The sequence below is a fragment of the Capsicum annuum genome, chromosome 4 (genome assembly GCF_002878395.1).
Source record: "Capsicum annuum cultivar UCD-10X-F1 chromosome 4, UCD10Xv1.1, whole genome shotgun sequence".
In the NCBI taxonomy this organism is placed as follows: Eukaryota; Viridiplantae; Streptophyta; class Magnoliopsida; order Solanales; family Solanaceae; genus Capsicum; species Capsicum annuum.
This window is the reverse complement of record NC_061114.1, coordinates 193,869,923-193,881,643: the sequence shown is the minus strand read 5'-3', so window position 1 is coordinate 193,881,643 and position 11,721 is coordinate 193,869,923. Positions and strand designations below refer to the sequence as shown.

At 40.5% G+C, this 11,721-nt stretch overlaps 1 protein-coding gene across 4 annotated transcripts in view; it reads left to right on the top strand.

Annotated features, from left to right (window-relative positions):
* The window catches only part of LOC107855063 (protein GIGANTEA), an 82,070-nt gene that overhangs the window by 46,271 nt on the left and 24,078 nt on the right, over positions 1-11,721 (top strand). For all 4 annotated transcript variants that reach the window (XM_016700045.2, XM_016700046.2, XM_016700047.2 and 1 more), the window contains 4 exons: positions 931-1,171; positions 1,247-1,397; positions 7,330-7,536; positions 7,662-9,194. In XM_016700045.2, the coding sequence (XP_016555531.2) occupies positions 931-1,171; positions 1,247-1,397; positions 7,330-7,536; positions 7,662-9,194 (2,132 nt within the window). The remainder of the gene's footprint in view (positions 1-930; positions 1,172-1,246; positions 1,398-7,329; positions 7,537-7,661; positions 9,195-11,721) is intronic.

Sequence of the window (11,721 nt, the reverse complement as noted above, 5' to 3'; positions counted from 1 at the left end):
GGGAATAATCAAGCTGAGTTCTCTCTTATTTCTCTTCCATTTCACAGGAGGAAATGCAGTAGAGGTGCCGATAGGTTCCTGAAGCGGAAAAGGTGTGGATAAGAACTAAGAATATAAAAAAGTGTCAAGATGGCTAGAATAGAAGTATGTGAACAAGTTTGAGTTTCAAATAAGGTGAAATCATCTAACTTAATGTATTGACAAAGGTCAAGTGAGTAGCAACAATATCCCATTTGAACCTAAGAGTAATCAATAAACACACTCTTGAAAGCTCTAGGGGCTATCTTATACCGTCCAGGGTAGGGTGATGAAGAAAACAAATACTCTGAAAAAATACAAGATAGAAGAGAAAATAAGGTGTGGAACTTGATTCTGAATTTGTTCTGATACCATTTGAGAATTATGAGGCAACTGAAAATTACATGACAGAAGTGTCTTATGCATGAAGCCTTTAACAGTCACACTTCACATTTTGTATATTTACATTTGTTCGATGTGGGAAACTTACACATTCAAATCTGTATAACAGTTGAGTGTAACTGTTTGCATTTTTAGCTATCTAAAACAGTTCACTTGAATAATGGGGCGTGTACAAAACTTTTATCCCCTTCCAATTTATTGGAAGCCATGCCGGCTTCCTTTCTCCTGGTGACAAGATTTTAGGTACCTCATAGAGAGAAGAGGGCAACCAATTTCTTGGTGGAGAATATAAGCTCTTCACATATATGAAAGTTTGCAGTGGCGGCTGTATGAATTGTTTTATATATGTGATAATACTTTTGTGTTCTTTCTTTTCATTTTCTTTTGTTTTATGGCCTTCCTATTACACGGATAAATTAACTTTTGTATCGAAGTATGAGATAGTATTTTGAGAGAAGGTTCATACTTTAGAATTGTGATATACTTTATTGACTCAGCATTTTATCTTAGCTTCTTCTCGTGGCTCTGGAAAGCATCCTCAATTAATCCCTTCAACTCCGAGGTGGGCAGTTGCCAATGGTGCTGGTGTCATTTTAAGTGTTTGTGATGAAGAAGTTGCTCGTTATGAGACTGCTACCTTGACTGCAGCTGCCGTCCCTGCTCTTCTGCTTCCCCCTCCTACAACACCTATGGATGAGCATCTTGTTGCAGGGCTACCAGCACTTGAGCCATATGCACGATTGTTTCATCGGTAAGAACATTGGTTAGCTTATTTTTAGAATTTTTGAGATAGGAAAGTAATTTTTAACTTCTGCTTCTGGATTAGATACTATGCAATTGCTACTCCAAGTGCCACCCAGAGGCTTCTTCTTGGACTTCTAGAAGCTCCACCATCCTGGGCTCCAGATGCACTTGATGCTGCAGTTCAGCTAGTGGAACTTCTTCGAGCAGCTGAAGATTATGCTTCTGGCTTGCGGGTAAGTTATGAAGTTTAACCGAAGTAGTTTGAACAAGTTCTTGTAAAGGCCAATTGCATATATTTGAACATCCCATCTTTATCATTTTCCCAACTTTTCTTTTGGTGTTTCTATAGACAACATGCTGATACTTTTGAACTGTCACAATCTATTGGGCACACGGTTGAGTTTTTCACAGTATGAATTGCATAAAAGCTTGTCCACAGCTAGTATGCTGTAATTCTGATTTAGAATATATTTGGACAGTCTCATGGCCTGCGGTATCAGTATATGTCCAGTGCTAGTCTTCAACAAATTCCATTCGTCTCATCTACCTAGAATGAGCCCAGCACACACGATGTGCCAAGTCAGGAAAAAGTGTCAAACGACGCAATGGGACCCTACTTGAGGTATTTAAAATGTACAAGGCCTAGTTGAGGTGTCTAAGTGAAAGTTGGCACCAACTTTATGGGGCTGCCAATGGGTTCTGCCGTTCAAAAAAGTAACTGCTAACTGACTGTTTCTATGCATCAGCAGTCAACATCCCATGCTAAATAAAAAATAGAGTCCACAATTAAATAGAGAAAATGACAAAAATGGTACCTTGAGTTTGGGAGTAGGTTCAAAATCGTCACTAAAGTATGCTCAGAACAGTTTTAGTCCTGTAAGTTTGTCAAAAGTTTAACACTTTTGGTCTCCAACAAATATTGATGGGAACGGTGAAAAAAAGATATAATCAAATCCACTAACAAAGTCTCATTAAGGGTGTGTTTGGTATGAAGGATTTCCAATTTTCTCATATTTGGTTGGCTTAAAAATTTTGAAAAATGTTTTCCAAATCAATTTATTTTCCTCAATTCTAAGGAAAATGACTTTGGTTCAAAAAGTAAGGAAAATATTTTCCAAAACTCTCTTTCAACCTCACTCTTAAGTTAAAATATTCATACAACTCTCAAAATCATTCATTCCTACTCCGACCCTCAATCTTCCACCCCTACCACCCACTATTAAAAAAAATATTTTAAATTTTTTTCTTACCTCATCCCCTTATCCAAAACCCAAACCCCTACTCCCCTCCAAAAAAAAATTAACTTTTTTAAAAAAATCCAAACTTTTTTCTTACCTCCGCTACCCGACCCCCTACCAACCTCCTCCCTCCTCAAAAAAAAATTAATTTTTTAAAATTAATTTTTTAAAAAATTTCAATTTTTTCATTACCCCACCCTCACTCCCCTCCCCCGACCCCCACCCCCTAATACTCCCCATTCAAAAAAAATATTTTAATTTTTTTTCTTACTCCACTCTTTCTCCCCTACCCCACGCTACTAGCCCCCTACCCACCCCAAAAAAAAAAATTTAATTTATTTTTAAAAAAATTAAAATTGTTGTCTTACCTCACCCTTATTACCTATTTTGACAACCCCAACCCCCACCTACCAACCCCGTCTCCAAAAGAAAAATAATGTTTATAATTTGTATTTTTAAAAAAATTCAAATTTTTTTCTTATCCCACCCTTTTTATCCTATTCGTTCTCATTGTTTTTGTTAAAAATATACAAATACTTTTAGAAAGCATATACTTATCCAATTTGCCTAACGATCACACAAATACAAGTAAGAAATAACTTATTTTTTTAGAAAATATTTTTCCTCCTTCATATCAAACACCCTAAAAAAAGTATTTTTTGAAATCAAAAATATTTTTTTTAAAATGTATTTTTACGCTTTAGTAGATGAAGAGCTTAGAGGTCAGGTAGTAGAGGTGAAGAGGATCAACGATAGGTTGATGACTATTAAGTTGGTCATTCGGGGGTTTACCCTGAACGCGTGTAGTGCCTATGCGCCGCAAGTGGGATCGGAGTGGGAGGAGAAGATGCGGTTTTGGGAGGCTTTGGAGGAGGTGGTGAGAGGCGTGCCTAGCTCGAAGAAGATTGTTGTAGCAGGAGATTTCAACGGGCACATCGGGGCGTTACCGGGAGGCTTTGGTGATGTGCATGGTGGTTTTGGTTTTGGGGAAAGAAATGAAGAGGGGGCTACTCTATTGGAGTTTGCGAGGTCCTTTGGGCTGGTGGTGGTGAACTTGGGCTTCCCGAAGAAGGACGATCACCTGATCACCTTTCGAAGCGCGATAGCCAGGACCCAGATTGACTTTTTGTTGCTTAGGAAAGGGGATAGGGCGTTGTGTAAGGACTGTAAGGTCATCCCAAGTGAGAATCTTTCGACCCAGCATAGGCTCTTGGTTATGGATTTGGGTATAAAGAAGAATAGAAAGAGGAGGAGTAAGGAGTGTAGACCTAGAATTAAGTGGGGCGGCTTGACGCCAGTGAATGCGTGGGAGATAGGGGAGAAGTTGGCGGGAATGGGGGTGTGGGAGTGTAGGGGGGACGTGGATATTATGTGGGATAGGGCGGCTAGGTGCATCAGGGAGAATGCAAGTGAGGTGTTGGGTGTTTCTAGGGGCCGGGCCGGGCATCATCGGGGGTATTGGTGGTGGAATGAAGAGGTGGAGAAGAAAGTGGGGACCAAGAAAGGGGCGTATGCTAAATTGGTTGAGAGTAAGGACGAAGAAGAGAAGCGGGTAAACAGGGAAGAGTACAAGCTAGCTAGGAAGGAGTAAGTCAGCAGTCACGGCAGCTAAGAAGGCGGCTTTTGAGAGCTTGTATGCAGGGTTACAGGGGAAATGAGGGGAGAAAAAGTGGTTTAGACTCGCTAAGGCTAGGGAGAGGAAGGGTCGTGACCTCGATCAGGTGAGGTGCATTAAGGGGGAGGACGGTAGAGTGTTGGTGGAGGACGGCCACATTAAGAATAGATGGCAGTCGTACTTTCATACGCTCTTGAATGACGAAGGGGATAGAGCTATTGTGTTAGGGGAAGTGGAGCACTCAGAGGAGTGTCGGGATTTTAGCTATTGTAGACGTTTTAAGGTAGAAGAGGTTAGAGAGGCTGTTCGCAGGATGCGAAGGGTAGGGCGACGGGGCCGGACGAGATACCGGTGGAGTTTTAGAAGTTCGTTGGAGAGGCTGGTGTAAGGTGGTTGACTGGATTGTTTAATGAAATCTTCAGGACGGCAAAGATGCCCGAGGCTTGGAGGTGGAGTACCATGATCCCTCTCTATAAGAATAAGGGTGACATCCAGAGTTGCAATAACTATAGGGGGATTAAGTTATTGAGTCACTCTATGAAGATTTGGGAGAGAGTGGTCGAGGTGAGGCTGAGACGGATAGTATCTATTTCGGAAAACCAGTTTGGATTTATGCCTGGCCGCTCGACGACGGAAGCAATTCACCTGGTGCGGAGGTTGGTGGAACAGTATAGGGAAAGGAAGAAGGACCTGCACATGGTGTTTATCGACCTGGAGAAGGCTTACGACAAAGTCCCCAGGGAGGTGCTTTGGAGATGCTTGGAGGTGAGTGGAGTACCGCTGGCATATATCAGAGCAATTAAGGATATGTATGATGGAGCGAAAACCCAGGTGAGGACGGCGGGAGGAGACTCAGAGCATTTCACTGTCTTGACAGGATTGCATCAGGGATCTACTCTTAGTCCCTTTTTGTTTGCGTTGGTGATGGATGTGTTGACGCGGCGTATTCAAGGGGAGGTGCCTTGGTGTATGCTTTTTGCAGACGATGTAGTTCTGATAGATGAGACTCGAGGGGGTGTGAATGACAAATTAAAGGTGTGGAGGCAAACTCTTGAGTCTAAAGGGTTCAGGGGGAGCAGAAGCAAGACAGAGTATGTGGAATGCAAGTTTAATGACGTGAGGCGGGAGAATGAGGTAGTAGTGAAGCTGGAATCACAGGAGGTATGTAAGAGGGATAGTTTCAAGTATCTCGGGTCCTGTCCGTGATCCAGAGTAACGGTGAGATTGACGAGGATGTCTCGCACCGTATTGGGGCGGGATGGATGAAGTGGAAGCTCGCGTCCGGGGTGTTGTGTGATAAGAAGGTGCCGTCCAAGCTGAAAGGCAAATTCTACAGGGTGGTAGTCCGTCCGGCCATGTTGTATGGAGCGGAGTGTTGGCCAGTTAAGAACTCCCACATCCAAAAAATGAAGGTGGCAGAAATGCGGATGTTGCGCTGGATGTGTGGGCTGACTAGAGGGGATAGAGTGCGGAATGAGACTATTCGGGAGAAGGTTGGTGTGACTTCAGTGGACTGCAAGATACGGGAAGTCCGATTGAGATGGTTCGGACACGTGAAGAGGAGGGGCATGGATGCCCCGGTTCGTAGGTATGAGAGGCTAGCGTTGGATGGTTTTAGGCTGGGTAGGGGTAGGCCGAAGAAGTACTGGGGTGAGGTGATTAGGCGGGACATGGAGCAGTTACAGCTCACCGAGGACATGACCCTAGATAGGAAGGTCTGGAAGACGCGAATTAGGGCAGAAGACTAGGGCCGGTTTGGGTTGCTAGTGTAGGGAATTACTTGGTGGGGGTTTTATTCTTGTTATGATTCCGTGTTCCATGTTTTATTACGAATCTGTGTGCTTTCCTCTGTTTTCTAATACTTATGGGTGCCGTATTTATGTTATGTAATCTAGTTCTGTGCTTTACTATGAGTTTGTGTGGTATCTCGTGACTTGAGCCGGGGGTCTATCGGAAACAACCTTTCTACTTCTTTAGAGGTAAAGGTATGGACTGCGTACATCTTACCCCCCAGACCCCACTAGGTGGGAATACGCTGGGTTTGTTGTTGTTGTTGTTGTATTTTTACGCTTTAGCTAAACACTAGAATGTATTTTTTGAAAAAAAATTCATTCACTAACCAAACACTATAAAATATTTTTCGAAAAATATTTTCCATCTACCGTCCAAACATAGGAAAACAAGTAAGAAATCAACTTGTTTTCTCGGAAAACATTTTCCATGGAAAACAATTTCCTTCATACGAAACACACCCTAAATCCTAGAATGCAACACAAAACACTATGCTAGATACCAACAGATAGATCAAATATAGCATAACTTAAACCAAAAAAATTGCACCAAACTCTAGAAAGAGATCAAAAGCAGCAAAAACCACAAAAATTGTACCTCCAAATATGATTCCTGCTAAATTCTTTTCTTTTTCCACAGTTCCTGTCTAATCTAATTAACAAAGTTCGTTAATAATTTGACTGGAACCATAAGCCTTAGCTTTTGGAAAACTTAAAGGTCCAAAACTGTTCATAGCATACTTTAGGGACTTATTTTAAACCTACTCCCAAACATAAGGGACCATTTTTATTATTTTCTCAAATTAAATAATACCATGAACAATTTGAGATTTGAATGTTGAGCCTGGAGAATCAGAAATGTAGGTCTTATTTACAGGTTGAATATGAAGTCTCTGTTTTCAAGGTGCAAAGCCTTATATCCATCATAGAACAGTTTTTTCTTCTACCATAATTTCTTAAGGTCCTTTTCATGTAGGATGGTCTTAGCCTCCTGGATATACCAAACAGACACCATTTCTGTAATAAAATTATGTCACATCCCTTAGTCCTACATCCATAACGTGGCATGTACCTCGAATTGTAGACATTACTTGTACTGTTTTCATGCTTTCATTTCCCTGAGTCACTGCTTAATATGCCTACACTCTTTAGATGCATCTTGTAAAGTGTAAACCACAACTAACTTGCTCATATGGTGAGAATTGATCGCTATTTTGATTTCATTTCAATTTTAAAAACCGAACTAATCTTGCCTGACTTCAATAAAGCCATTCTGTAATGGCTGGTCTTCTTGCTCATTGCCAGTTTCTCAATTTTGTTCTCAGCTTTTTGTGAAGTCCTTTGTAGAAATTAAGAATTTTGTATGTTCACCACCAAAACCTATTATGTTAAGTATGGAATGCTACCATATCAAATTCTAGTCTGCCTAATTTAATACTCCACTGATTGAATTTGTCTTGTCTTAACTATGGTTGTTTGGGATTTACATGTAGAATTTCTAACCTTCTATGTATTGCTGAAGCTTCCTAGGAATTGGATGCATTTGCACTTCTTGCGTGCTATAGGAATTGCCATGTCCATGAGAGCAGGCATTGCCGCAGATGCTGCAGCTGCTTTACTTTTCAGAGTACTTTCACAACCTGCTCTTCTCTTTCCTCCATTAAGACAAGTTGGACTTGAAGTTCAACACGAACCACTGGGTGGCTATACTTCATGCAATAAAAAACAGGTATATCCATTGGTTTGATAATTGAATGTTAACTTTGCGGTAAATCTGGACTTTCTTCAGAACTATTCCAAATTTATCAAGTGGTTGTTTTTGATAGTGACTTCCAATCATGAAATGTTCTTCAGAGAGAAGTGCCTGCAGTAGAAGCCACAGTTGAAGCCACTGCGCAAGGGATTGCATCAATGCTTTGTGCACATGGACCTGAGGTTGAATGGAGAATATGTACCATATGGGAAGCTGCTTATGGCTTGATTCCTTTAAGTTCATCAGTTGTTGATCTTCCTGAAATTATAGTTGCCACCCCTCTGCAACCACCTGTTTTATCATGGAACCTGTATATTCCACTACTTAAGGTTCTTGAGTATCTTCCTCGTGGAAGTCCATCCGAAACTTGTCTCATGAAAATATTTGTGGCAACAGTGGAAGCAATTCTTCAGAGAACGTTCCCATCTGAGTCCTCTAGAGAAGAAATCAGAAAAGCCAGATACGTCTTTGGCTCTGCCTCCAAAAACCTTGCCGTGGCAGAATTGCGAACAATGGTTCATTCGTTGTTCTTGGATTCATGTGCTTCTGTAGAGCTTGCTTCTCGTCTTCTTTTTGTTGTCTTAACTGTATGTCTCAATCATGAAGCAAAAACAAATGGGAGCAGAAAGCCTGTAGGTGAAGATTCTCTCCAACCTAGTGAAATGGGTTCAGACTCACTGGAAGCTAGTGGAAAGCACAAAGAAAGAAAGACCAAAAAAGTGCAAAAGAAAGGACCAGTTTCAACTTTTGATTCTTATGTTCTTGCTGCTGTCTGTGCTCTTTCATGTGAACTTCAACTCTTTCCTTTTCTTTCAAGAGGGAGTAATTATTCGGATCCAAAAACTATCCTGGATGCTGCAAAGCATGCAAATGATTCGTCTATTGAGTTAGAAAATGGGATTCATTCTGCTGTTTGTCACTCTCGGAGGATATTGGCAATTCTGGAGGCTCTTTTCTCTTTGAAACCATCATCTATTGGAACTTCATGGAGCTACAGTTCAAATGAGATAGTTGCGGCAGCTATGGTAGCTGCACATATTTCTGATCTGTTTAGACACTCCAAGGCTTGCATGCATGCTCTTTCGGTCTTAATTCGGTGCAAGTGGGATAATGAGATTCTCTCCAGAGCATCTTCACTGTATAACCTCATTGACATTCATAGCAAAGTTGTTGCATCAATTGTCAACAAGGCCGAACCGTTGGAGGCACACCTAATACCTGCACCTGTTCTTAAGAAAAGAAGCTCGTGCTTGAATGGGAAAAAACATAATAAATATAGCAATTGCTCGTGCTTAACTGCAGAGCAGTCATCGTTGCTTGAGTGCAAACACTCAACTGATTGTAAAACTTTAACTATGAGTGAGAAAATCTTACACGCAAGCGAGGTTGCACAGTGTACCAGTGGTAAAGGGATTGCAAGTTTCCCTTTAGATGCTTCGGAATTGGCAAATTTTCTGACAATGGACAGGCATATAGGATTCAATTGCAATGCAGAAGATCTTATAAAGTCGGTACTTGCGGAGAAACAAGAATTATGTTTTTCTGTTGTCTCATTGCTGTGGCACAAGTTAATTGCGTCACCTGAAACACAACCAAGTGCAGAAAGCACTTCTGCACAGCAGGGATGGAGACAGGTATCCACAACATTACTTCATGATATTGAGAATATAGTGTTTAATTTGAAATAAAATAATGTATGCCTGAAAGCATATATATGGTTACTGCAATGCTAGAGCTTGTTATATGGCCTTTTTTGAACTTTACCATCCATGACCATTCTCACTTGAAGTTTCAAGTTGTTGGTTGGTCCTTAGTTTTGGCATCAAAGATTTGAAAATCGTGTGACATTTAGAATCTAGGCAACCACCAGTGCTGAAATTTTAGGGGATCACTAACCTTTAAAGTTCTGAAAATATGTCTGGCTTTCCTTCTTCATGTGTTTCAATACTACATTTTTTCCCTTCTCCCTTTGCTAGTGCTCTCTTCAGTTTGCTGAAAATTAGAACAATTTTGACAGGCAATTGCAGCTTTACCTCTCTTAGAATTTGTTTATGCTTTGGGGAGTTCTTTTATTTGATAAACTTATAGTAATTTTATTAAATCAAGTAACAAGAAGGTACCTTAGCAAGTACTTAACGGTTTACAAAGACTCCTTACATCAGATCTTTGTAGAGTCCAAAAGTCAAAAAGATAGTCCAAATCTTTTATCTGGTGTTCCTTATACCAGATACATAAGCTCTATATACTCTTGTACTTAACAAAAGAAATGTGCTGTTTCTTCTCTTCAAAGCATCCCTTAGTTCTTCTGGCCAAATAGTCCACTTGTTGCTCAATGAGATGGTCTTCCAGTCCTTTGTGCCTTCCGGCATGACATTAAACTCTTAAAATATCCTTTAGCATCACCTATTGCTCCCAAAAACACACAAAAAAGACGTGAAAATCTGCCAGGTCCAATCACAGTGTAGTGTTAGGTGATTAGTTGTTTTCACAGCTTTTCCGCAAAAGAAACACCTGCTGCACATTGAAATTCCTCTCTTTTATATGGTTGTCGTGTTATGCAAGCATTTTTGCAGCTATCCATCCAAAAATGCAATCCCGGGAGATGCTTTTGCTTTTTTTTTTTTTTCAAGATCAAAAAAGTATAAACATGGCCATATTGGCCGTAAACAAGGGGTCTACCAAAGAGTAAAAAATCTACAAACTCAGCCTAATCATCTACAAGAAGGAACTGCATGTTTATACCCAAAAAAAAAAGTGAATGGAAACTACTCCTCGACTGAAAGAAACTGGACTTTGGACTGTACTCCTTCAAAAGCTCTCCTATTCTCTCTCTCCCACATTAACGCAAGCGGAACCATGTTCCTAGACCTTCGTCTTCTCCTCCTTCTCCTACTCTCTTACGACTGAACATCAACTCTTTCACAGATTTTGGAATTGCCCACAGTCAAAATCACCCTTCTAGTGGCTAGCCAAAGTGAAAAAACACACACTTGGGCACACTTGGAACCCATATTGCATTACATGGAAAATCAAACTACTCCTTAACTAAAAGTTTCTCATAATAGGACTTCATCGAGAATACTCCATTGTCTCTAAGGACCGACCACCAAACATCGGGATTATCCACTGGATTGATTTGTCTATAAAGTATGGCTAACAATATTTGAACTCACTTCCCGATCTTGAAATCCCTTTTAAATCTCAAGTTCCATTCTCTCCTACTTGTGTTCCCCTAATTTTTTTGTCAAGTCTATTTGACAAGATATTTTGTACAAATCATGGAATTCATCTCTCAATAATACGTTCATCATCTATATCCTTAGAAATAAACTCTCTGACCTTGAATGAGATATTTTCCACAAAATAATCTCATCCCTTCATGATATTTCTCCACGAACCACTTATCTCTAATTTTCCAGCCACCTTTCATAATCCCTTATTTATCAACCATCAGCCCTTCCCTACACAAAGTTTGTACCTCCACCACAAATCTCCACAACTATTTGCCAAATAAAGCTTTATTGAAGACTTTTAAATCTTTAATTTCAAGGCCTCCCCATTTTTTTTAGATGATTTGACATTTTCTTTTCTTGCCCCATCCGCCCATTCCAAAAAAAATCTTTCAACTTTTTTCCAACTTTTCCTTGGCCGATGTTGGAACCTGAAACAAAGACATGTAGTAAGTGGGAATGCTCGATAAAGTGCTCTTAATAAGCACTTCCTTGACAGCCTTGGACAAGTATCTTTATAGCCACCTTGCTAGTCTCTTTTTAACTCTCTGAAGAATCGGATTCCACATCGTAAGATCCTTATTTGAAGCACCTAACGGTACTCCAAAATATGCAGATGGAAAGTCCTAACCCTATAATTCAAGACTAGCAAGCGATCCAATGTCAATCACCTCCCCAACAGTACCGTACTTCCTCAAATTAATTTTAAGATCTGACACCGTCTAATACCAAGTGTGAACTTGGCATAAATTATCCACACGGGTCATCACTGCATCACAGAAAATCAAGGTATCACCTGCAAACAAGTGAGACGGAGGTATTGTCCCTGCTCCCCTAACTGCAGCCTCGAAACCTTTCTAGTAACCCCCGAAACAGATGGATAAATAGCATCGAAACCCTTCTAGTAACCCCCAAAATAGCTCTATCTATC